Genomic DNA, 27756 nt, shown 5'->3' on the forward strand with positions numbered 1-27756 from the left:
GTAGTCTCGGCCACTGAGATGGAATCCTCTAATGGTTGGGTTCGCGAGTACGTGTCGTAGAAAGGGTTCAAGGGAAATAATGAAGAGCAGGGGCGACAGAGGACATCCCTGTCTGGTACCATTTTTGATATGCACTGTGTCTGACAACGTCCCATTCACCCTGAGCCTGGCTGAGGGGTTCTGGTACATTGCTGAAATCCAGGCCATCATATTCGGTCCCAGTCCTGTAAGTTTACATGTCTGTAGCATATAGTCCCAAGCTACTCGATCGAAGGCCTTCTCCGCATCGGTCGACAGGAGAAAGCCCTCGATCTTTCGCTGGTGCGCCAGGTGGATTAGGTTCAGGGACTTCGTAACATTATCTTTGGCCTCTCTACCGGGCATAAATCCGGCCTGGGTGGGTCCTATCAAATCATGAAGCAAGGGCCTCAATCTATTGGCTAAGATCTTCGTTAGAAGTTTGACATCAATATTTAAAAGGGAAATCGGCCTGTAACTGGAGCAGTTTAGAGGATCTTTCCCCTCCTTGGGTAAGACTGTGATAAAAGCCGACAAGAAGTCATTGGAGACCAGTCCCTGAGTTGTCAGGGAATTCATGGCGTTCTTAAAGGGGGTGAGTAAAACGTCTAGGAAGGTCTTATAGTATATAGCACTAAAACCGTCGGGACCAGGGGATTTACCTGGCTTCAGATCTCTAACAGCAATTTTAATTTCCACGTCCCCTATAGGCCTATCCAGCTGGTTACGATCATCAACTTTTAATGTGGGGAGGTTAGCTGCCTCTAAGTAAGCCTGTATCGCCTGGGCACGGTCACTCTGCATGTCGGGAGGTTTATGCATACATGGGAGATTGTAAAGAGCTGTATAGTAATTATGGAAATGTCGGGCAATGTTCCCCGTGTCACAATCAACCTTCCCCCCTTTGCCTTTTATACCCATAATGTGGTTGTGATTTGTCTGGGACCTCAGGGCTCTTGCTAGGAGCTTGCCCGTCTTATCCCCATGTTCGTAATATATTTTCTTTTTGAAATATAAGAATCTCCTGGCGGTATTATCAAAAATTTGTTTCAGGGTCTTTCTTGCTTCAAGGAGTTCAGTCGCCGAGTCAACGGTGAGGGAATGTTTGTGGAGGGATTCTAAGGTACGGATCTTGACAGTCAGGTCAGAGATTGCTTTGTCCCTCTCCCTTTTTTTTCTGGCCCCCATACGGATCAGCTCGCCCCTAATGTGGCATTTGTGGGCTTCCCAAAGCGTAAGGGGGTTCATCCCAGGCGTATTGTTCAGCCGGAAATATTCAGTCAGTGAGGAGACCAAGTCAGGTAGGAGCGTCGGGTCCGTCAGCAGCGACGAGTTCAGTCTCCATGTGTTGTGTCTGGTAGGGGTATCTGACAAGTCTAAGGAGATGGAAACAGGTGCGTGGTCTGAAATGGTTTGCAGACCGATGCGAGCATCATGTAGCAATGGGAGGTCTCTCTGGGCTATAAAAATGTAATCGATTCTCGAGTGTCGATTGTGTGGGACCGAGAAGAAGGAATAATCCCGACCATCCGGATTTAAGTGGCGCCAGGTGTCCACTAGGTTCAGTGAATGTAGAACCTTCTTAATACTCTTTAGGACTTTGTATGAGATAGCTGATTTGCCAGTGGATGTGTCCTCAGTCGGTATAAAAGGAATATTAAAATCTCCCCCCAGTATCAGTCTACCGGAAGTAAAGCTCAACAGCTCATCAACCACCTTCCGGCAGAAAGCGAGCTGGGCCGAGTTGGGGAAATAAACGTTCGCCAGTGTCAGGGGGACTCCCCGGCACAACCCCGTAAGGAAAAGAAATCTCCCCTCAGGGTCTACCAGTTTGCCCGTCACCGTAAAGGCAGCTTCCCTGCTCACCAGTATCGAGACCCCCTTGGACTTGGTCTCGGGACTGGCAGCATGGTGGGCCTCAACAAAGTAAGAGTCAGTAAGTCTTGGTATGTGATCGATTTTAAAATGGGTCTCCTGGAGGAATACAAACCCGGGCCTACCTTTCCTAAGCTCCCTCAATAAAGTGGTTCTCTTCTCAGGGATGTTGAGCCCCTTAATGTTGTGGGAGATGACCGTGGGACCCCGACCAACATCAGAATATGCCATGGCCCAGACTCAGGGAGGCTCGGATGTCAGAACCTGTAAAAATAGCTCAGCAGTTATATGAGTATATTTAAGGCAGTATAAAGTCTCTAAATGGATATAGGCCAAGGTAAGGTAGGGAGTAGAATAAAGAAGTAGCAGAAAGTAGAAGAGGAGTATAAAGAAGATAAAGTACAGGTTACTCTCCCTTCAGACGGTTAAGCCGTCCCGGGTGTTTAAGTTAGTGTGTAAGGACGGGCCGCAACCGGGCCCGTACTAGACACTATTGGGGGGGTCAGGGAGGCCCACCTCAGAGATGGCAGCAACCACCACGTAGAACACACCAGTCTAAGAGTCCAGGTGTCCACGCCGTGCAGAGGAAAAAATAAAAAAGAAATAACAACAATCAACCAAGCTAGAGCTAGTACTCGATTAACCAAGTAGGGGTCGTCGAGCGTGGCCCAATACATATCTATGATAAGTGCTGAACAGTCTGTTGTACACCAACGAACTAAGAAATTATAACATAGAATCTGAATAAACAGCTATAAACAGCCAAAGTGAGGTACATGCATAACATCCTAACATCAGCAACCCCTCGGGATACTGGGCAGGTAGACTCCCAAGACTCTACCAGCAGAGCATCACCACCGCCCCACGTCCCTTTGCAATAACCAAAAAGTTAAGAAAAAGTAAAAATAAAAATAAATCAGATGAGCAGTTAATGGAGCAGGAAAGCAGGGCACGTGGGTGATAAACACAGGAGCCTCTGAAGGGCATTTCACTCCCAGCCCTTGCCATAGGTTGGGTGTATGGATAAGTACTTGGGGTCACCCGAACAGGCATCCCAAGAGCCTTAGCAAGTAGAGGGCAGGATGTAACCAGCAGTCTTTTGCTCCAGTGTAGTTATAACAGATCGGGCCTCCTCTGACCTCTCGGATAATGGGGGGGGGTAAAACAAAGGAGAAAATAAAATGAAAAAGCATGAACAAACAACCTCATCCCCCAGTCAATGAGAAGGTCCGAGATAGAATGGTGAGGAAGCTGGGAATGTTTCAAATGCACAAGTAGAGGCAAGAAAACGGGGGAACGTGTGGGCAAAAAAAGGGGTAGGAAAAAAAAAAAAAGTCATATACAAAACCCCCGTAAACCCAAAGTTACCACAGTGTGCCTAAGCGTCCATCAGAATCCTGGAGGAGTGAGGGCGACTTCGGGGGGTGCCCCTCGGTGAGGCGTCGATACGGCCTTGTCTCCGCTTCTTGGTGGAGTGTTTCTCAGGAGATGTCAGCGGGGAGAAAGGTGGGGTCCTATCCTTGGGTGGTAGTGAGAACTCCCGGTACCAGTCAGGTAAGGCAATCAATTGAATCTGGAGGGCCGTGCAGAACTCCGGGAGGTCTGCAGGTGTGCGTAGAATAAGCTGCTTGCCGCCATGATTGACCAGAAGGGCGAAGGGGAAACGCCAGGAATAACGCAGCTCTTTCTCTCTTAATTTGTCCAGCAAGGGCCGCAACGCCCTGCGGTTTTTCAGGGTAATTTGGGAGAGGTCCTGAAAAAGTTTAATGCTTTCTCCATTGAAAACGATCTGGTCATCTCTGCGCGCCCGTGACAGGGCAAAACTCTGGAGACAGCATACGATATCACGAGGGGGCATAGTGTCCGGGCCTCTCATCCTGAGTGCCCTGTGTGCTCTGACAAAGTCTATGGCAGTCTCTTCTGGCCTCTCCAGGAGGGAATTAAAAACCCTCTGCAGGACTGAGGTAATCTGATCCGCCATTACCGATTCCGGTATGCCGCGTACCCTAATATTGTTACGTCTCCCCCTGTTGTCCAGGTCCTCCAAATGCCTGTTTATTTCAATGAAGTGGAGGGAGTGTGTAGTTACCGCTTCGTCTAGCCTGTTAATGGATCTGTCCCTCTGCTTCCCCGCAGCCTCTGTGGCTGCCATCTTCTCCTGTAGGACAAGGAAGCTAGTCTTTAGGTCAGTGATAGCGGCGGAAAACGAAGCCTTAATATCTGCAGCGAAGCCCGACATATCCTCATAGGTAAGGGGATGGGCGGAACGGGTGTCTCTCCTACCATTATCCTCTGCTGCCGACTGTGAATCCTCACTGCAGTCCTCCTCTGCATGGCCCGGCGCCATCTTGCCTCCCTCCACCACCTTCAATGTTGAGGCCTGGGATTTGAAAAGATCCGAGATGTTTCTCCCGGTGTTGGTAGCCTGGGACCGGCGCGAGCGAGTCTGGAGCAGTTGCCTGTTCTGCCTGTTCATTTTCCAGCGTTCGTCGGTGAAAACAGACGGGCTTGGGCCACTTTATCGACGGAGCTCCTCTGTTAAGCTGCCATCTCCGTCGCGCGCCAAGCCACGCCCCGATATGTGTAATTTATGCTCCTAGAACGCCTGACGGTGCTCCCTGAATGTTGGGCCTCAGTATGTGGCCACGCTGTGTAAAAGTCTCACACATGTGGTATCACCATACTCAGGAGGAGTAGTAGAATGTATTTTGGGGTGTAACGTGTGGTATGCATAGGCTGTGTGTGAGAAATAATCTGATAATATGACACTTTTGTGAAAAGAAAAAAAAAACTTGATTTTGCAAAGAATTGTGGGAAAAAATTACAACTTCAAAAAACTCACCATGCCTCTTTTTAAATATCTTGGAATGTCGACTTTCCAAAAAGGGGTAATTTGGGGTGTATTTGTACTGTCCTGGCTTGTTAGGGTCTCAAGAAATTAGATAGGCCATCAGTACTTCAGGTTTGATCAATTTTCAGAGATTGGCACCATTGCTTGGGGACTCTTAACTTTCACACAGACCAAATAAAATACACCGATTTGGATTTTTTTTTACCAAAGATATGTAGCAGTGTAAAACTGGGCCAAAATTTATGAAGAAAAATGCTTCATTTGCAAAATTTTATAACAAAGACAAATATATATTTTTTTTAACAGAATTTTTTTTTCATTTATAGCGCAAAAAATAAAAAACCCAGCGATGATTAAATTCCACCAAAAGAAAGCTCTATTTCTGTGAAAAAAAGGACAAACATTTCATATGGTTACAGTGTTGCATGACGGAGTAATTGTCATTCAAAGTGTGAGAGTGCTGAAAGCTGAACATTGGTCTGGTTAGGAAGGGTGTTTAAGTGCCCAGTTGTCAAGTGGTTAAGTGTAACTCGTACCACCCAATTTCTCTAATAAATGTGGACGTTAAAATCCTAGCCAAAGTTCTGGTCAATCGGATAAACACTGTGGTTGCCGACCTGGTCAAGAGTGATCAAGGAGGCTTTATTCCTGGTAGGTCCATGAGAATGAATATATTCGCAGACTGTTCCATAATCTACAGTATCCCCATGACTGCCCACCTACCCATGCCATTGTATCTTTGGATACATGTAAAGCCTTTGACAGTGTTTAATGGCCATATCTGTTTCAGGTACTGCAGTGGTATGGCTTCAGAACCCGCTCTATAGCATGGATAAGACTCCTGTACACCTTCCCATTGACCCGTATACGAGTCAATGCTCATATTACTGACACCTTTCCCACTACCCCTGGCACTAAACAGGGTTGTCCGTTGTCACCCCTCCTGTTTGCTCTGGCCATAGAACCCCTTGCAGTGCGCATTCGATATTCCCCGTTAATTCCTTGAGGCGATTCAGTTTGCGTTGTGCGCTATACTAATATTTCATTCATTCATTCAATTTGCCTTTATTAAAGCAATGCCACTGCCCTCAAACGTGTAAAGCTTCTTATGAGCCCTAAGTCCAGGGAGCGCTAATGTTCAAATAGTGACTTCAGTTCCTCAAGTCTTAGTTGTTTGGCTGACTTCTTTGATGCCTTAGCTACAGAATAGCGAGGCTGTCCATCATAGTAATGGACCAATAGTGGGACTTAGAAGTAGAATAGGGAAGGGCTAACTGCACCTTTAGCATATCAAATTGTTATTTAAATATTGGTACTCCATGTCATTAGGGCAGTTAGAAATCTTTACAGCCTAGCCAACAATGTGCAAACACATCTAGGGTAGGTTACAAACCAGGGTTTCTCAACGAGGGTTCCATGGAACTCCAAGGTTCCTCCAGAGCTAGGGGTTCCTTGAGGAATTTTTGCCTCTCAGATAAGTTCTCACCGACACCGTTGATCTTTTTAGCTATCTGTAAAGGGGGAAATTCTTCCCAATGACCACAAGTGTAAGGAACATGATTGCCACTGACCACCACACTAATAAATCATGAGTTGTAGATGTAGTCATTTTTAGCAGGGGTTCCCTAAGACTGGAAAGTTTTTTCAAGGATTCCTCTGTGTTGAAAAAGCCTGCTGTAAACTCTAAAGTGTTCAAACAATGAGCAGGTACATGTAGGGTAGCTTATACACTATTAAGTGAACACAAGTTCATTTAAAGTGCAGTAAGCCCACCCTTAAGGGCCGCTTACCTGCATGCTGACTGAAGATGGTGCTACATGGTGGCTTCCATTGTTAGGACTGATGTGACTATTGGAAGGGGACAAAGGAAGACTCATCTACTGTCACTGCTCAACCCTGGTATGAATCCTTCAAAACACGAAGTTTGCTGGTACATGTAGTTCAGACATGGAGGACCATTTCACTAGTCCATGTTGATAAAAATGCAGCAACATAACATTCGAAGAACCACCTTAAGGAATTTGGGGCTATTGCACCATAAACCCCAAAACTTCTTTACTAAATTTAAGACAGTTTTTTCAATTTCACACACTTGATTACCAATATTTAGCTTCCAAATGGGCAGTCTGGAGGCTACCTGCAGCCAGCATATGCTTAGGTTTAGTTCACACTGCAGCTGAAAGAGGACACTCGGCAGGGATTTCAACTGTCTCATGTCATACACTAGTGGTTAGGCCCTATTCATACCTGAGCATTTTGTAGCTTGAAGCTCCAAAACAGAGCAAAAGACAAAAAAAAGTATTATTTTCAAAGGAGTTGGTTCACATCTCCATTCCACGTCACCTTTTGCCAAATGCCAGAAGCTCAAATACGTTTTGGAGCTACTTTCGTAGCTTGATTTGGGCATTTTTGAAGACTTTGTTTTAGCTTTTTTTTTTTGCACATTTTGTCATACATTTTTGCTCAAATGCAATAATTAAATACAAATAATTAAAAAAAACATAAAAAAATAAATGAAAAACAACCCCTAACGTCCCAAATAAAACAAAGTAGTAAATAAATTAGCCCTCAACTCTAACCCCAACCTCTAGCCCTAACCACTCACCCCAACCCCCTCACCAATAAAAATAAAATTATTAAATAAGCGGATGAAAAAGCTAAAAAAGTTCACCCAATGTGTCGGAAGTCATTAACCCAATATATATATATATATATATATATATATATATATATACACTAAATTAAAAAAACAAAACAAAAGCTTTACGTTCACTTTGAGAAATATTCTGCACACTTCCTAAAAAAAAAAGAAAAAAAGAAAAGAAAACCCTTAGGGGTTCTCAGCTTCCCCCCTTCCTTCCAAATAAGAAAATGTTTTCTGGAGTTTCATTTTAACGACCTTAACATTTTTATATATTGCTGAACTCCTACTATATGAAGTAATTTGCTAAATTAAGGAAAATTGGTTTACGTTAATAACCTTGGAGCAAGTCAGAATATCAGGAACAAAGGAGTAATATTGGGCATATGCAATTAGGAGGCGGAATAAGACAGTCAGCCCTTTGCGTGCCATCGTGTTCTGATATCAAGACAAGATCCTGAACATGGCAAGACGACCCTTCCCAGCGGCCTCAACTCCGTGACCCAACAGTCACCTCTACAAGAGGAAATAAAAATACACGACCAGAGCATGATTAAAAGGTAGAACATTGCCCAAAATAGCCCAAAGACACAGGCTGTGTGTACACAGTACTTCCTATAAGAGCTGGCAGTGGGAGTCTTTGCTGGCACGATCGTTCCACCGTGACTTGCTCCTATACACAGACTTGGCATTAATGCCTGCATTCAAGTCAGCTTGTCATCAGCTCCGAGACTCAACAGAACATCAACACAATCACATGTCTGTGTGAACCTGGGGGAGGTAGCGCAGTGTATAAACAGAAATAGGAAGCTAATTATTGAATAGGATAATGGCACAGATCATGGATAAGAAAGAAAGCTTATAAACACTGAAGTATTCATGAAAAGAAGAAACATAACCTTACAGGTTATCAAAAGTTCAGCTTGAGGTCTTTCTGGTTGCTTTAGTCCAGGGGTAGGCAACCTTTCAGAGGTTGAGATCTACCTGGACAACATGGAGGAAAGCAAAGATGCCCGGGTAAGAGGTGGAACCCCTTAAAAAAATAAAAAAATAAAAAAAAAATATTAAGATCCCAATAGTAACACAGCATAGTGTCCCGTGACCCACACCCATAGTAGCGCTCTCTGCTCCCCTTCACATCACTTTTCCTCCACATACCAGTGTGCTGCCCTCCTTCAAATATCACCCCCCCCTGTAGTGTCCTCTGCCCCCCCCCCCCCTCATAGCAGTGCCTACTGCCTCCTTCACATAACCCCCCTCCCACATTAGTGCCCTGCGCCCGCCATAGAAGCGTCCTCTGCTCCCCCTTCACATCACCCCCACTGTAGTGGTCACTGCTGCCCCATAACAGTGGCCTGTACCCCACTTCACATCATATCCCCATTACTGTCCTCTGCCTCCCTTTACAACCCCCCCATGTAGTGTCCTCTGCCCCCCTCCCCCACAATAGCAGTGTCCCCTGCCCCCTTCACATCACACCCCCCCTCCACTGTAGTGTGCTCTGCCTACTCCTCCCTCTATAGAAGTGTCCTCTGACCCCATTCATATCTCTCTTCCAACTGTTATGTCCTCTTTCCCCATCTCCCCTTCACATCACATCCCCCCCACTATAGTGTCCTGTGCACTATCCTATAGGGGTGTCCTGTGTTCTCTGTCCCCCTTCACATCACCCCTCCCTGTAGTGTGCTGTGCTCTCCCCTCCCAAACCACTGTCATATATTCCTTTCACCCCCCCCCCCCCGCACCCCAATCACCCCTGGTGATTGGTTGTTGGGCCTGCCCAGCTTCCAGCCAAACAGGCAAAGGCTGAGGGAAGGGGGAGGACCGGCAATGCAGGGTCGTGTTCCTTATGTACTGGTCAGCTGCCCGTGATCGACTGACAGATGGGGATCGAAGGCCTGCTGACCCCGCCTTTAGTCCCTTCTCATGATTATGGCTCTATTGTCTCGTTGGGTGCCAAGTTCTACTCCATAGAAGGGGTCCACACACTGCACTGATGGTGGTCAAAAAAGCCGTTGATGGCAGAGAGAAGCCTGCAGTGCTTGTGCCCCTGGAGAGGTAGTCCAAATGTGAAAGAAATTCTCATGACGGGGAAACTCACTGAGTTTATTAGGGCACCAAGTTCACATGCACTTTAGTATGCTTTTTTTCTTTTACCACACCACCTTCCTGGTCTGGGCCTTTTGGTCAGGACTTGAGCAATTCCCATACTGGCCGGAAGGCCAGCCATTCTATTATACACTGCGACTGAAGCACTTTCCCTTTTCGTTGTTTTATGTTGTCTTTTTTGCATGTATAACCTACACTGACACTTTACTCACTCCCAACTGGTAGGGCCCTCGGGCTTGCCCTGAAAGTCCTGGAGGGGAGAGCAGGTGGCCCTTTGGTCAGGTTCTCCTCCTCCCATGGAGTCTCCCGTCAAGGAAGCCCCACCTAGTTCCAGGGTAGACCCTGCTTTGGCAGGTCTCAAAAAAAAGAAAAAAAAAAGAAAAAAAAAGGGGGTGGGGGCCTGGCTGGGTGGACCATGAGTATCGCAGTCGCTGTCAGGAGCATTGCACCCCAGGGGATGGGGCCAGGGTCCTTACTTGCCAGAGGAGGACCATTTTGTACCCCGTGTACATTTTTGTGTGCTCAATTTTAGCACCTGGTGTTTTGTTTCAAGTGGAGCTTCAAAAAATAAAATAAATAAAAGCTGCATGCAGACTGGAATAAATAGCTCTATAATTTTGGGTTATAATGTAGATCTACTATATGCCAGTGGTTCTGGATGTGCATCTGACTGATGGGACCTAAAGGAATGGTTTACACAGCTCACCGTCCTGGAAAGAGGAAAAAAAACCTCTTATTTTTGGGATAAGGTTATGAAATCAGACATGTGAATACCATCTGTTCTATGAAAAAAAAAAAACAGTAACTAAAAAGCTCAAAAATAGAAAAAAAAAAAAAACGACAATGTAAACTTAGACGTGTTGTGGAAATATGTTGGCCAGTTATAAATTTTATCTGTCGACACCAGAATTTGCAAAACGTGTTCTTCCCACAGAATCAGCTGACCTGAATCTTGGAGTCAGAGACTGCAGTGACCATTAATACTCTTGTTAGGACCCGGGTCTGAACTTGCGTTCTCTGCTGTGTCTGGTGCTGTCTATTCTTGCTGACCCACCTGGAATGCTGGACAGCTCTTTGGACAACCACTTGGATAATCTTGCCTTAATATACCTTGCTTCTCATGAACCTTGGACTGTTTGCTCCTTCCATAAACTTTCTATTTAAGCCATGCCTTTGCACTTCCTGTTAGCCAGACTATGGTGCTCTCCTCCAGCCAATATCTCGCTCTTAAACTAAAAGAAGGTGAAAATACCTTGTGCCACATTAAATAGTGAGAAATTATTGTAAATGCTGCTCCCCTTAGTGATGCGACGGGAACTACTTTGAGTGAAATAATAAATTGTGGTAGCGCTATTAATTTTAAACCAATGTGTGGGACTAAATTGTCTATTGGATGGAACTAATTACAACCATACTGACCACCACCTTCAAAAAAGTGCAAAGTGCTTAAAAATTCTCTAAACAATTAAAATCATACATCAAAGGTGCAAGGTGCTAAATTATAAACTCAATATAGTGTCCTTGAAACAGTTCATCTATGCATTCAAAAGACAAAAAAGTGATTAAAAAAAACTTTAAAAAAATTTATAAAAAGAAAAGAAAATCCACCACTGACTGACACTGAGCACATTGGGTGTATGTTTGAATATATACACGTCGGTGATGGTATATACACAGGATGTTGCATTGAAGATAAAACGTTGAAGGTCTATTCTTTCTATACATTTTTAAAGTTTTTTTTTTTAAAGAACATTTTTTGTCTTTTGAATGCATAGATGAACTCGTTTCAAGGACACTATATTGAGTTTATAATTTAGCACCTTGCACTTTTGCTGTATGATTTGAATTGTTTAGAGAATTTTTAAGCACTTTGTACTTTTTTGAAGGTGGTGGTCGGTATGGTTGTAATTAGTTCCACCCAATAGACACTTTATCACCACACTGGTTTAAAATTAATAGCGCTCCCACAATATATTATTTAAACATCTTGCTCTTGTCACTCCTGCTGCCATATGTCCTCATTATTGACCTTCGTTTTATTCCTCGACTACACTTTCACTGGATCCCAACCTGACACCACTTGTTACCCACTAAGCTTCTGCTTGATCCCTACCTGCTATATCTGCTATTGGACCCCAGCCTGCTTCCCTCCTGGTGGGGCGATCCTGAGGACCGAAACCTGGTACTAGGGTGCAGAAAAAAACCAAAAACCTCCACCATCAGGAGCTCTGGTTAACACTGTTTAGTACTTAGTACCCCGCACCACGGGTGAGTTTGTGTCATCCGCCAGGGTGACTTGTTTATATACCTTTCCTTCTGGTTGGTGGGAGTCTCTCTACTGCTATAGCTATTGGTCTCCGAGTCTGACCCCTGACTGTGACAACTCTACTCTATTAAGCTGGACATACAGCTATGGATCTCTTTTGTTCAGCCTGCAAGCTTAATGAAAGACGTCCAACAGATTCCTCCATCCATTTTAAACAAAGTAAATTAATCTAAAGCTGTGGGCCATTGCATTGCATTACCCAAACAGTGCCTGCTTCTTATTGGATGAAGGCGCCATTTAGGAGACAATTGCCAGGAGACAATTTTCCACCGGACCTTTGATTGGCCAACAAGGCCACCCACTGATCGAATTTTAGTCAATTCATTAGATATCGTCTAAAACATGCTCAGTTTATGGCCAGCTTACAATGGGTGTGTGGCATCAGGAACCAGTCCTGCCCAGGGTTTTATAATGCACCCAGTTGGTGGCACTTCCTGAAGTATGGGACTCCATGTTGGATTTTAGCACCTGGTTTGAAGGGCACAAGACTAGGTTATAATTTAGGAAGACAATATGTAATATTGTGAACACACCTCCAAACTATGGCATTCAGTTGTTTCCAGGGAAGGATAGTGTAAATGATGCAGTATACAAAAGACATTTTGGAAAACTGTGGGCTTCCAAACTTGTGGTAACAATTTGCCACATGCCTTTATAAACTTATTGAATATCCCATTCCAGAATCATGGGCTTTGATATTGCCCCAGTTTTCCCAATCTACTTACAGGCAAGTGGGTGAATACAGCAAATGTGCTGTTGAGGAAAGCGACGAGGTCCACCAGATAATCGCTGGCCCTTTCACTGGATTCTACAGCCATCCAGTCGTAGTCGGCCAGCTGCAGGAACTGGTCAATTTTCTGGTTCAGGTTGGTGTATATCTCTTCTTCCGCAGCCTGCCGGGCATCCTGCAAAGGACAAACACCTGCGTTAGCGAGGCATAGTAGGAACGCTGTCTACTGACACTTCTGTCCTATGTGTGTGCAGAACATGGTATTCAGAGAGTATGAGTATTGAACAGTCAATGCAGTGGGACATTCAGGCTATTAAAGAAAGGGCTAGAGAATACGGCATGTCTTCCAACCAGGACGTGAGTCGGCTCTATCCGACTTGCTGGCCAGGCGGGCTCTATCTGACTTGCTAAAACTTCTAATGCACATTGTGAGAGGCTCACATTGTGCAGTGAAATCACAGTAAGTCATTTCATTACAGGAGAGGAGCTGGTACAACTGTGAAAAACTGAAGGGGAAGGACTGGAGGGTGGAATTAAAATCATTACTGGTCATACTGAAAAAGTTATTTTTATTTTTTTATTATTAATTCTTTTACTTCATTATTAGACTATTCGGTAACTCTAGGAAGACAATACCACTAAAAGAATGCTTCGTTTATCTCACTTCTTTATTTAAGTAATACTGATATCGCTGAAAAAGGAACTGAACGCTGGAGGCTGTGGACAAAACAAAAATACAAATAAAAGGGAGGCAGAGGACTGCAGCTGATCTTTTTCCCATCACCGTCTTGTTCTGCACTATTTCTCTGTGTGGAGGATGCTTGCTAAAGGCAATGCTTTGCTTCCTCATTTCAGAGACAACTGACTGGTGGGGTAATGAACAATCAGTATGATAGATAAAAGAAGCACAATTCTAGAGAATGAATGAAGCAGAAGCAGGGAGATCCTTGCACCACAAGTCCTCAGCTACAGCTTTCCTCTTCAGCAAGGAGAACAGTCAGCAGCACAGTAGTGACATTAACCAAATCTCACTCCAAATCTGAGTCTAGCAGTCAGAGGTAGCAAGAACACAACACAAGAATCCAGAATACTGCTTATAGTGGACGGTCATTCAAAAGCGAACCAAGGCTAAACCTACTCCCACCTCCATTCTAAGCCGAGTCTAAACCCTGTAAAGAAAAGATCTGTATACCTACCTGTTCTGAAAGCTGCTCCAGTCCGGTCCCATGATCAGCTGTCAAGCAGTAGCTTCAACATAGAGGGACAGCCGACAACGAATGCCCCATAGTAAGCCTATGGGTGATGTCATCTCCCAGGCATTTGCAGCCATTGTCTGCGAACTCTTCTCTACACACAAGCTGTCGCTGAAGAGATCATGTGACCTGATCTGCTTCAGAATAGGCAAATATACAGATCTTTTCTTTACAGGGTTAGATAAAAATAGGCTGAGAATAGGGATGGGAGTAGGTTTAGCCTAAAGCCCCATACACATTATCAGATTTCCTGCTGATTTTTGTATTCAGATTTACCAAAACCATGTAGTGTAAGGGCCTGCCTTATTGCATACACATTGAATTCCTAAGGTGTGACCTCATATTATATGGTTTTGGTAAATCTGAAGGAAAAAAAAAAAATCAGCAGAAATTCTGACAGTGTGTCCATGGGGCTTTAGTTCGATTTTAAATGAACTTTCACTTGAAGCAAAATTAAAGCGATATTAAAGCCAAAACCAATAATGTCATATATTGCAGCTTACCAATCATTAGATGTGGTGGCTGCATTCATTTTCTTTTTTGGCTTTTTTGCCTCTGTTTTCACCTAGTGATCAGACCATTAACACCTCTCCTGTATTAGAGGGTCCCTGCTCTGGATGAAAGAGCCCAGACACCTTTGGACAGTAGTATTGTTAATCGAAGGCTGCTTTCACACTGGGGTGGTGCCGGCATTAACGGTAAAGCGCCACTCATTTTAACGGTGCTTTACTGCTGTTATAGCGGCGATTCAGCGCCGCTTTTTGGGGGCGGTAGCGGGGGCCTTTTAACCCTCAAGAAGGGGTTAAAGTACCCGTGATGCAGCGCTTCCAAAATCGCATTTCAGGCACTTTGGAAGCGCTATCCATTAATTTCAATGGGCAGGAGCAGTTTAGGAGCACTGTATACAGCGCTCCCACACCGCACCACAGATGCTGCTTGCAGGACTTTTTTTTGTCCCATCCTGCAAGCGCACCGCCCCAGTGTAAAAAGAACCCGGGCTTTCACACTGAGGTGGCATGAGAGGCAGTTTTCACCAGCTTTACAGGCGCTATTTATAGCACTAGAACGCCTGTAAACTGCCTCAGTGTGAAAGGGGTGTAAGGGAGGCGGTGCTAGTTGGACAAGCAGATTTAGATACACTAACAAATTAAAGTCAAACTCCAGCTCACACTTCATAAGCAGTTTTCTTTCTTGTGGGATAAAGGTTTTCACTTATGTAAAAACTTTATGAATAGAAGCTGACCATTGTAAGCACCCCTGTCACTGGTAAATGGTTTGCCTCAACTATCTAATTGCTACATCTGCAGAACAGCTTGTTTTGTTTTCTTTCGCATGGGTAGTTATGTACATTATGATTTGGACTGGATTGTATAAGCCCTATGCGATAAGCCCTACCTTCATTAAGGAGTATTTATGAATATGTGAATACCAGGTTCTCTACAATAATCCAGGTAGTATTTTATGGGAATTTTATTATTATAGATTTATAGGATATCCACTTGAGCTCCGGAAAGGCCCCCCCCACACACACACACACACGTCCCCCCCCCACACACACACACGTCCCCCCACACACACACACACGTCCCCCCACACACACACACGTCCCCCCCCACACACACGTCCCCCCCCCCACACACACACACACGTCCCCCCCACACACACACACACACACGTCCCCCCCACACACACACACACACACGTCCCCCCCACACACACACACACACGTCCCCCCCACACACACACACACACGTCCCCCCCACACACACACACACACGTCCCCCTCCACACACACACACACACGTCCCCCCCCACACACACACACACACGTCCCCCCCCACACACACACACACACGTCCCCCCCACACACACACACACGTCCCCCCCACACACACACACACGTCCCCCCCACACACACACACACGCCCCCCCCCCACACACACACACGCCCCCCCCCACACACACACACGTCCCCCCACACACACACACGTCCCCACACACACACACACGTCCCCACACACACACACGTCCCCCCACACACACACACGTCCCCCCCCCACACACACACACACGTCCCCCCCACACACACACACACGTCCCCCCCCCACACACACACACACACACACACGTCCCCCGCACACACACGTCCCCCCCCACACACACACACACACGTCCCCCCCACACACACACACACGTCCCCCCACACACACACACACGTCCCCCCCACACACACACACACGTCCCCCCCACACACACACACACGTCCCCCCCCCACACACACACACGTCCCCCCCCCACACACGCCCCCCCCCCACACACACACACGCCCCCCCCCCCCACACACACACACGTCCCCCCCCACACACACACACGTCCCCCCCCACACACACACACACGTCCCCCCCACACACACACACACACGTCCCCCCCCCCCACACACACACACGTCCCCCCCCCCACACACACACACGTCCCCCCCCCCCACACACACACACACATGTCCCCCCCCACACACACACACACACACACACGTCCCCCCCCACACACACACACACACACACACACACACACGTCCCCCCCCACACACACACACGTCCCCCCCCACACACACACGTCCCCCCACACACACACACGTCCCCCCACACACACGTCCCACCCACACACACGTCCCCCCCACACACACACACACACACGTCCCCCCACACACACACACACGTCCCCCCCCCCACACACACACACGTCCCCCCCACACACACACACACACGTCCCCCCCACACACACACACACACGTCCCCCCCACACACACACACACACGTCCCCCCCCACACACACACACACACGTCCCCCCCCCACACACACACACACGTCCCCCCCACACACACACACACACACGTCCCCCCCCACACACACACACACACACACACGTCCCCCCCCACACACACGTCCCCCCCACACACACGTCCCCCCCACACACACGTCCCCCCCACACACACGTCCCCCCCCACACACACACACACACGTCCCCCCCACACACACACACACACGTCCCCCCCACACACACACACACACACGTCCCCCCCACACACACACACACGTCCCCCCACACACACGTCCCCCCCACACACACGTCCCCCCACACACACGTCCCCCCCACACACACACACACGTCCCCCCACACACACGTCCCCCCCACACACACGTCCCCCCCACACACACGTCCCCCCCACACACACGTCCCCCCCACACACACGCCCCCCCCACACACACACACATACGCCCCCCCCCCCCACACACACGTCCCCCCCACACACACACACGTCCCCCCCACACACACACACACACGTCCCCCCCACACACACGTCCTCCCCCACACACACACACACACGTCCCCCCGACACACACACACACGTCCCCCCCCCCCACACACACACACGTCCCCCCCCACACACACGTCCCCCCCCACACACACGTCCCCCCCCACACACACACACACACATGTCCCCCCCCACACACACACACACACGTCCCCCCCCCACACACACACACACGTCCCCCCCCCCACACACACACACGTCCCCCCCCCCACACACATGTCCCCCCCCACACACACACACACACACATGTCCCCACACACACACACACGTCCCCCCCCACACACACACGTCCCCCCCACACACACACACGTCCCCCCCCCCCACACACACACACGTCCCCCCCCCACACACACACACACATGTCCCCCCCCACACACACACACACACACATGTCCCCACACACACACACACGTCCCCCCCCACACACACACGTCCCCCCCCACACACACACACGTCCCCCCCACACACAGCCCCCCCCCCCACACACACACGTCCCCCCCACACACACACACCCCCCCCCCCCCACACACACACACGCCCCCCCCCCACACACACGCCCCCCCCCCACACACACACACCCCCCCCCCCACACACACACACGCCCCCCCCACACACACACACACACGTCCCCCCCACACACACACACACGTCCCCCCCACACACACACACACACGTCCCCCCCCCACACACACACACACGTCCCCCCCCACACACACACACACGTCCCCCCCACACACACACACACACACGTCCCCCCCCCACACACACACACACGTCCCCCCCCACACACACACACACACGTCCCCCCCCCACACACACACATCCCCCCACACACACACACATCCCCCCCACACACACACACATCCCCCCCACACACACACACACATCCCCCCCACACACACACACACACACGTCCCCCCCACATATGTAACAGTCAAATCATATGTCCCAATGATCATCTGCACACAGGTCTGTGATCACATTTGTACATGATCATATGCGTACATATTTCCGTGATCACACAGACCAATTATAATACACTTAACAGGATTTTTTTTTTTTTTTTGCCAAAGACATATAGCAGAATACATTTTGGCTTAAATTTATGACAAAATTTGATTTTATTGGATTCCTTTTAAAACAAAAAGTAGAAAATATATATATTTTTTTTTAATTTCCGCTCTTTTTTTTCGCTTATATCGCAAAAAAAACAAAACAAAAACAAAAAACTGATTTATGAATAAATACCACCAAAAGAAAGCTCTATTTGTGTGAACAAAATGATCATTTCAATTGGGTACAGCGTTGCATGACCGCGCAATTCCTACTGAAAGTGCAAGAGTGCTGAAAATTGGCCTGGGAAGGAAAGGGGCGAAAGTGTCCTGTATTGAAGAGGTTAATATATGTTTTCATAGATGGGTCACATGAAAGAATGCCTTAAAAAGAAACCCACTGTAGCCACGAAATATAAGAATTGGCAATTTGCAAAACAAGAAAAGTTTGGTTTTGGGTTTGATGCTGCTTTAACATTCCTAAAGATCCCCTATAACTCAGTAAATCTTCACTTATTGGAGTTCAGGTCCACTATAATAGGCTATAGCTGAAATATAAATAAAATTTGACCACTTCCTCCTCCAGGGCAGGGACTCACCTTGAAGGTGGTCAGACCGTACAGCTTCGTGGTGTGTACAGTGTCAGGCAGGACATTGGTAATATTCGTAATAAATTCTTCAAGAAACTTGCAAGAGATTTCCAAATGAGTAGTGTTGATGATAATCTGTACAAGCTGCAAAACAAATAAAAAATTCTTTAGCAAGTCATGTAATAAGATAATTAAAGCCGAACACAATTGGCAGCTAGATTTTCTATAAAAATGCATGAAGAAGAAGTTACACACACCTACACATTTAACTGACTCTTATATGTGGAAGGATTTAAATACTGTCTCCCTGTGGACACTCTTCCACCTTGGCATGACATTAGCTGCCAATGTCAGGGATGGCATGAGACAAGGCATGCCCAGCTCTCAGCAATTCCAAAGTTATTCTGGGAGGAAAGACGTATGGCAGCAGCCACTGCAGACTTGCGATCAGAAGGTGTAGGCTCTGCAGGTATCATAAGCGTCCCTACTTGGCAAGTCATTAAAGGAGAAGTACAGCAGAAGCTTGTTTTGGCTGTACTTCTCCTGTGAATCACAGGCGTTCAGTTCGTTCTGCAATCCTGTGACCCCTTTTCAGCAGACAGAGGGCTGAAATCCGCTGTCGGCTGGAGTCACAGAGCCGGTCCAGGCTCGGGCAACATTGCAGCAAATGGAGTCAGGATCTGCCCACAAGCCTGGAACAGCACTTGGCTCAGCAAACCGTTGAGAGCCTGAGCCGGCCGCACTGCCGCACCCTCCACAGCCCAGCGCTCCAGTGAGCACCAGGGGGGTGGGCAGAGCAGAAAGGTCCAGGCTGGGGCAACATTGCAGCAAATGGAGTCAGGACCCACCCACAAGCCTGGAACAGCACTCGGCTCAGCAAACAGTTGAGAGCCTGAGCCGGCCGCACTCCCGCGCCCTCCACAGCCCAGCGCTCCAGTGAGCACCAGGGGGGTGGGCAGAGCAGAAAGGTCCAGGCTCGGGCAACATTGCAGCAAATGGAGTCAGGATCCGCCCACAAGCCTGGAACAGCACTCGGCTCAGCAAACCGTTGAGAGCCTGAGCCGGCCGCACTCCCGCGCCCTCCACAGCCCAGCGCTCCAGTGAGCACCAGGGGGGTGGGCAGAGCAGAAAGGTCCAGGCTGGGGCAACATTGCAGCAAATGGAGTCAGGACCCGCCCACAAGCCTGGAACAGCACTCGGCTCAGCAAACAGTTGAGAGCCTGAGCCGGCCGCACTCCCGCGCCCTCCACAGCCCAGCGCTCCAGTGAGCACCAGGGGGGTGGGCAGAGCAGAAAGGTCCAGGCTCGGGCAACATTGCAGCAAATGGAGTCAGGATCCGCCCACAAGCCTGGAACAGCACTCGGCTCAGCAAACCGTTGAGAGCCTGAGCCGGCCGCACTCCCGCGCCCTCCACAGCCCAGCGCTCCAGTGAGCACCAGGGGGGTGGGCAGAGCAGAAAGCTGCGATAACCGAACGATCGGTGGTGTTCGATCGCTTGGTCCTCATTGTTTGAGTCAGCGGGGGGGAACCAAGGTAAGTATAAATCTTAAAACAGCAAAAAGAGAAATAAAAAATAAATTTAAGCGGATCCATAGGAACGCCTTTTCATATCTGGTGGGATTGCCCATCGCTTAAAGACTTTTGGTCCCATATCCGAAACACTCTCCAAATAATTAACTGTGCTACCTCCAATCTGACACCCTTAGATATCCTTCTAGGACTAACGATACCATCCTGGCCCAAAAAGCTACAAACGATAGCCACCCACATGTTAATAGCCGCAAGACTGGCTATCGCTCGTAAGTGGAAATCCTTGCAACCTCCGGACTTCCGAGAAGTGATATCCATTCTAAACTCCAATTTCGAATTGGAACTCAATTTCTCCAAAGCTCACCTCTCAAAGAATAAATTCCTCAGGGACTGGGAACCTTGGATCACTGATCCGAGAAGTACTCGACTGACATAACCCTTGGCACCAAATCCGTTCAACGTAAAACTCTGATATGTGTTATACTCTAACTGTCTTACTATACGGTAAAATCGGCTACTCACAATCCTTATAACTGTTTTACATAACGTATGTATCTTGTGTTATACCCAGATGAGTTGGCCACTCGGCCTATCAAGTGCAGTTGTATCTCTGTTATCTTATGTTCACTTGATATATTAGTACTGTTGTTGTTAGACCTACTATCAATCGCTGTTAACGAAAATGATGATGTACCCAAACTCTTCTCCTCTGTTTTTTTTTTTTCTTTTACACGAGGAATTGCAACTACATCCTTTTTCTTGTAATGCATGTATACGCCTTTGTATTATGAAAACTATTAATAAAAATCTAAGTTTAAAAAAATAATAAAAAATTTAATTCAGAATACTAACAACTATGTACAAAGCCATCCACAATTTCGCCCCCAGCTACATCACTAGCTTAGTCTCTAAATACCAACCTACTCGTTCTCTTCGTTCATCTCAAGACCTCCTGCTCTCTAGCTCTCTCATCACCTCCTCCCATACTCGCTTCCAAGACTTTTCCAAAGCCTCTCCAATCCTATGGAATGCCTTACCCCAATCTGTCCGCCTATCTCCTACTTTGTTAGCTTTTAGACGTTCCCTGAAAACCCTTCTCTTCAGAGCAGCCTACCCCACCCTCACCTAGCAACTGTATTTTAATTTTCTCCACCAGCTCATCCCCCACAGTTATTACCTTTTTGTTTCAACTTGACCCTCCCTTCTAGATTGTAAGCTCTAACGAGCAGGGCCCTCTGATCCCTCCTGTATTGATTTGTATTGTAAGTGTACTGCCTGCCCTCATATTGTAAAGCGCTGCGCAAACTGTTGGCGCTATATAAATCCTGTATAATAATAAATAAAAATAGAAAAACATACATTTAATTTGCTTCTCAGATAGAAACTCTCAAATCAGAGCCTCATCCTAACACAGATAACACCTAAACACAGATCCTGGCCACAGCTCAGATCCATGATAAAAACAGACAGCCATAGCAGCAGGTAGGCCAAGAAAATGCATCCCCGGATTCCTACGTTGGATTGGCTATCAGTTCAGGTGAAGCTGGGGGTGCCCGGATTCAACAGCTTTTCAGCAAACCTGTTCTCATCAGTGAATTCATGTATTTTTACTGCTTAAACATTATTGAAAGCATAATTTTCAGCATTTATTTACCATCTCATTCATTTTTATTTAAAAAAATAAAAATCGCAATAAGTGCATTATTGATTGGTTTACACAAAATTTATAGTGTTTACATAAATAGGGGATAGCTTTATGGCATTTTTAATTTTCTTTTTTTAATCGTGATCTGCGATTTTTATCAGGACTGCGACATTATGGCGGACACATCAGACATTTTTGACACTATTTTGGGACCAGTAATTTATACAGAGATCGATACTATAAAAATTAATTGATTACTGTGTAAATGACACTGGCAGTGAAGGGGTTAACCACCAGGGGGCGGTGAAGGGGTTAAGTGTGTCCTGTAGAAAAATTCTAACTGTTAGGGGCCAGGCTTTAACACACAGGACAGTGATCACTGCTCTCGATGACATAGAGCTGTGATCTCTGTCCTGTCACTAGGCCTCTCCGTGACACGCTCGACGGGCACCCAGTGGACATCGAGTCTGCGGAGACCGCAGCAGGCGCGCCGCTGGCCCGCGACACCTCTTCTTAAAGGGGACGTACCTGTTCGCTCTTTTGCCTACCAGCGCCATTCTGTCAACGTACATTGGCGTGCGCTGGTCGGCAAGCGGTTAAAAATAACATGCATGTTTTGTTATACTTGCCTGTTCTGTGAAATGATTCTGCACAGAGCAGCCCGGATCCTCCTCTTCATGGGCCCCTCCCTTCTGCCTAGTGCCCCCCCCCCCCCCCAAGCCTGCCTAGTTTGCTATGGGGGCAGGCTCGCTCCTGAGCCACTGCTCTGTGTATCCATTCACACTTGGAGCTTGGGTTCAATCTCACTCTAGTTCTTCAAAGCCAATGAGGAGGGAGAGGCTCCCGTGTACTTTGTTGGATCGGGATCAAGTATTAGGGTGCTGCTGCCCACAGAAGGTTTTTTTTTACCTTCATGCAAAGAATTAATGAAGGTAGAAAACCTTGAGCCTTTACAACCCCTTTACTGCATTAAGGTAAAAAATATCCCACTGTTTATATCATCCCTTCACCTCAGTAAACACTTACCTGACTGCTATCTACAACCAGCGATGCCCCCGAGTTCAGCAATGCTGCTCCCTTCTAACATCACAGGACTCAGAGCAGTGGGAGCCTTTGGCTCCTGCTGCGGTTATTTAAATCTATACTATCTATTGAATGTCTATAATGGACACCCAGACAGCAGAACAGTGGCTTAGTGATCAGCACTTGCATCACCAGGGTCTTCTATTCAAGTCATGCCAGTCAAAACACTCTCTGCATGGAGTTTGCATGTTCTCCATGCTTGTGTGGGTTTCCTCCAGGTACTCTGGTTTCCTTTTACACTCCAGAAACAAGGTGATGGAATAATTAGCTCCTTGTTCAAACTGGCCATAATATGCATGAAAACGGGTCTTTAGATTATAAGCTTTTAGGGACCTTGCTTTGTGCACTGGTGCACAGTCATGTTGGAACAGAAAGGGGCCATCCCCAAACTGTTCCCACAAAGTTGGGAGCATGAAATTGTCCAAAATGTCTTGGTATGCCAACGCCTTAAGACGGCCTTTCTCAACATTTTAACCCTAGAGGAACCCCAAAAAAAGTTCAGGTCTCGAGGAACCCTTACTAAAACCAATTTATCAGGGGTCAATAGGAACAATGCCCCTTATACTGGTGGCCAATAGGAAAAATGTCCAACTTAAAGTGGTGATCAGAATGCCACCCTTAAAGACAACTAAAAAGATATTTGGTGTCATGCAGCAGGCTTTGCCAAGTGATGCACTCTGTAGGCACCATCAAAAAAGTGGTTCATCAGCCACAGCTCAAGGAACCCCTAGCAACCTCTGGAGGAACCCCAGGGTTCCACGGAACCCTAGTTGAGAATGGCTGCCTTAAGAGTTGCCTTCACTGGAACTAAGGTGCCAACCCCTGAAAAACAACCCCCACACCACAATCCCCCCTCCACCAAATGATTCGGACTAGGGCACAAAGCAAGGCCCATAAAGACATGGATGAGTGAGTTTGGAGTGGAGGAACTTGACTGGCCTGCACAGAACCCTGACCTCAACCCAATAGAAAGCCTTTGGGATGATTTAGGAGCGGAGAGCTAGGCCTTCTATAATTCAATAATTTTGGTAATATAGTATATTTAAAGCGGGATTCCACCCTAAAGTGGAACCTCCGCTGATCGGATCCCTGCCCCCCTCCGGTGTCACAATTGACACCTTTCAGGGGGGAGGGGGGTGGAGATACCTGTCAAAGACAGGTATTTTCACCCACTTCCGGGCATAGACTCCCGTGGGAGTCTATGTCATTTCCTGTCCTGCCGCGCTGTCTGCTGGGACACACACGGGTCCCAGTGACAGCGCGGAGATTTCCTACTGCGCGGCGAGGCTCGCGCATGCGCAGTAGGGAACCGGGAAGTGAAGCCGATTCGCTTCACTTCCTGATTCCCTCACCTAGAATGGTGACTACAGCAGCCGAGAGCCGAGCGATCGATCGGCCTCGGCTGCCGGCATCGCTGGAACCCGGGACAGGTGAGTGTCCATTTATTAAAAGTCAGCAGCTGTAGTATTTATAGCTGCTGGCTTTTAATATTTTTTTTTTTGGTGGAATCCCTCGTTAAGCATCATAGCATTTAAGCTTGAAATTGCTGCTTGCCATAGCCGATCCTAGTATAGATGTAGGCATTTGAAAGCCTCAGTCAATTCTGCTCCTCTGGCTATGCACTATATCATTGGTCTGCATGAAGCTGCAGGGACATGCCCCGAGTATAGATCGTGCCACCAGTTGGGTGCCACCAGTTGCATTTGTATTTCGAAAATAAACACACGTTTGAACCGGTCACAGAAAGCAGCAGCGCAAGTATTCGGCGTGAACAGATAGCGATCCGGTAATATGTTTGTCAAGTCAAGTCAAGTGGGCTACGAGTGGAATGTACAAACAGACGTCCTGACAAACAACTAGGACAAAACACACACATACAAGAAACCTGGACAAGCTTGGACAGCAACCAAAGTATCTTCGCTCTCCCGACTGCTTGACAGTTTACACCCACAGGCTCGTCACCCTTCAGCGACGCTCACTGCGGAACATAACAGCCAATATCTCCCAGAACACTCGAGTCCGTGCTCAGTAGGCCAACATGGTAACTGGCAAGTCAGCAAATTATGAGACGCTTTATGGACACAAATGGGATTTCTCCTATTCAAGTGTCTTATTTGCATGAAATATCTCTACATATATGACCACCTTCTACTATACGCCCATGGGAAATTGCTCTAGTGATGGAGATATCCATGTAAGGGAGCGACATGGCAACATGCCAACATTTCTGACACTTACTCGGAAGCTTGCAACTCGAAAATTATCTAAAGCCTCCTTTACAAATTGCAGTGGCTCAAAAGTAAAGAAGAAAATCCTGTAGCAGAAGAGGCAGGGGTCTCCCTCCCTAGTCCTCATCGACTTGGGGACAAGGGGATTGTCGCTGGTTTTAACCCTTAAAGTGGAACAAATGTCTAAATAAAAAAAAGTTAAAAATAAATAAAAATGTGAAAAAATGCAAGCAGATGGGCACTTTATTGCAGAGGAGACGTGCAATGCCTCTTCTGCAATAAATTAAAACGACCTGCCTGCACACAGTCTTCATTAAAATATACAGGGAGCTGCACATGTGTAGCTTAGTTTACATTTATGTCACAATGCAGTATTGCCAGGATAACAGATCTCCTGCACATGAGCAGGAATTTTGTAATCCCAAGCCAGCCAATTAAGACAACTTTCTATATTACCGTATTTATCGACGTATAACATGCACCCCAAGTTTACGAGGGAAGTTTAAGGGGAAAAAAAAACCCCTTACATTTAATTGCCCATCAATGCAGCCTTATCAGTGTCCAGTGCAGCCTTGCCCCCAGTGTCCATCGCTTGGATGAATTTAAAATTGGCGTAGCCGAGACTTGCTGGAGCGGAGCGAACGTCGCCGAGATCGCAGGGACTGGGCGGAGTCGAGATACACATAGCCGAGTGTACTGGGCTCCGCTCACAGTCACGCTCAGTCCCGACCTATGATGGACATAACAGGTCCAATGGCGGGACTGGGTGTGACTGTGAGCGGAGCCGAGAAGAGCTGAGTCAGCGAAGATCGACGGGGATCGGCATATAACACGCACCCACGATTTTCCCCCGATTTTAAGGGGAAGAAAATGCGTGCCGATACAGTAGTTGCGCTATGCTCTCATGTGAGTGAATACTAGCAATAAACCTTAATAATGCTAAATTATATATATATATATATATATATATATATATATATATATATATATATATATATATAGTGACTCGATAAATAAATATTGATTAGATCATGTTTTAAATAGTCCACTGTTTTAAGGTGATTTTCAAAACATGAAATTAGCACACATGATGCACCCAAGAGTCGTGGTTAAAAGAGATAAAGACCTCCACCTCTGCACACACTGCCACTTACCGACTCCAAATTTTTTCCTATTACAGGAGATCCCACTCGCTTGTGGCTTAATACCCAGCCCAGGCCTTTTGAGAGATGGCACGGTGATCCCAGCGTCTTTACAAAATGCAATCTTTCAGGGGCACGTGTTGCCCATTGATCCCCAAAAAAACATAAAAATTTCCATAGTGTAAAATCCTAGATTCATTTAAATAAAGTATTGCAGTTACACTTACAGTTAAAATAATAAGAGATTGCAGTATACATGAGCCAGCTGGCTCTCGATAGCAGCCCGTCAGTCCAGGACCTGTGTGAACGCGGTGACGTCAGCACCTCACTTCTCCCTACACGTTTTGTCACACGTCATTCTGGGGGCCTACTGAATGCCACTATGTTTTATTCACACAAGCTCCCTTTGAGAGCTATGGGCAGAAGTGAAGTTTTGACGTCACTTCCGACCTGCAGTGGTATGGAGATGGGTGGGGGCCATCTTCCCCTCACTCGTCTCCATGCCATGCCAGGGACAGCAGTGGCGGACGGCACCGGAGAGCGGTGGGTCTCTCTCGCCGCCGATAAAAGTGATCTTTTGGTGAATCCGCCACAGAGACCACTTTTATCTTGAAGTGGACCGATCACAGAAGAAGAGGATAATGGGGTTATGGCAGCTAGAAAGAGCTTCCAAAGCATCAGAGGGATCTCATTTTTAAAAGTTATCAGTCAGGAGAAGGGTACAAATAATTTCCAAGGCATTAGATATACCATGGAACACAGTGAAGACAATCATCATCAAGAGGAGAAAATATGGTGACATTACCAAGAACTGGACGTCCCTCCAAAATTGGTGAAAAGACGAGAAGAAAAAAACTTTTCAGGGAGGCTACCAAGAGGCCTACAGCAATATTAAAGAAGCTGCAGGCATATCTGACAACTACTGGCTGGTGGGACATGTGACAATAATCTCGCATATTCTTCATGTCTGGGCTATGGGGTAGAGTGGCAAGACGGAAGCCTTTTGTTAGAAAAGAAAAAAATACAAGGCTGGCTAAACTTCTCAAAAACACATCTGAAGTCCCCCAAAAGCATGTGGGAAAATGTGTTCTGGTCTGATGAAACCAAAGTTGAACTTTTTAGCCATAATTCCAAAAGAAATGTTTGGCACAAAAACACTGCACATTACCAAAAAGGACACCATACCCACAGTGAAGCATGCTGGTGGCAACAGCATGCTTTGGGCAGTTTTTCTTCAGCTGGAACAGGGGCCTTAGTCAAGGTAGAGGGAATTATGACCAGTCAATATTGGCACAAAACCTTCAGGCTT

At 47.0% G+C, this 27756-nt stretch overlaps 1 protein-coding gene across 2 annotated transcripts in view; it reads right to left on the reverse strand.

The window, feature by feature from the left end:
- Positions 1–27756, reverse strand: part of EXOC6B (exocyst complex component 6B) — a 440636-nt gene that overhangs the window by 147259 nt on the left and 265621 nt on the right. For both annotated transcript variants that reach the window (XM_077478074.1, XM_077478073.1), the window contains exons 17-18: positions 18829–18963; positions 12546–12725 (exon numbers count right to left, since the gene is read on the reverse strand). In XM_077478074.1, coding sequence (XP_077334200.1) covers positions 12546–12725; positions 18829–18963 — 315 coding nt within the window. The remainder of the gene's footprint in view (positions 1–12545; positions 12726–18828; positions 18964–27756) is intronic.

This window comes from Lithobates pipiens, unplaced genomic scaffold (genome assembly GCF_037356315.1).
Source record: "Lithobates pipiens isolate NorthernLeopardFrog02 unplaced genomic scaffold, aLitPip1_a1.2 Scaffold_13, whole genome shotgun sequence".
NCBI classification, from domain to species: domain Eukaryota; kingdom Metazoa; phylum Chordata; class Amphibia; order Anura; family Ranidae; genus Lithobates; species Lithobates pipiens.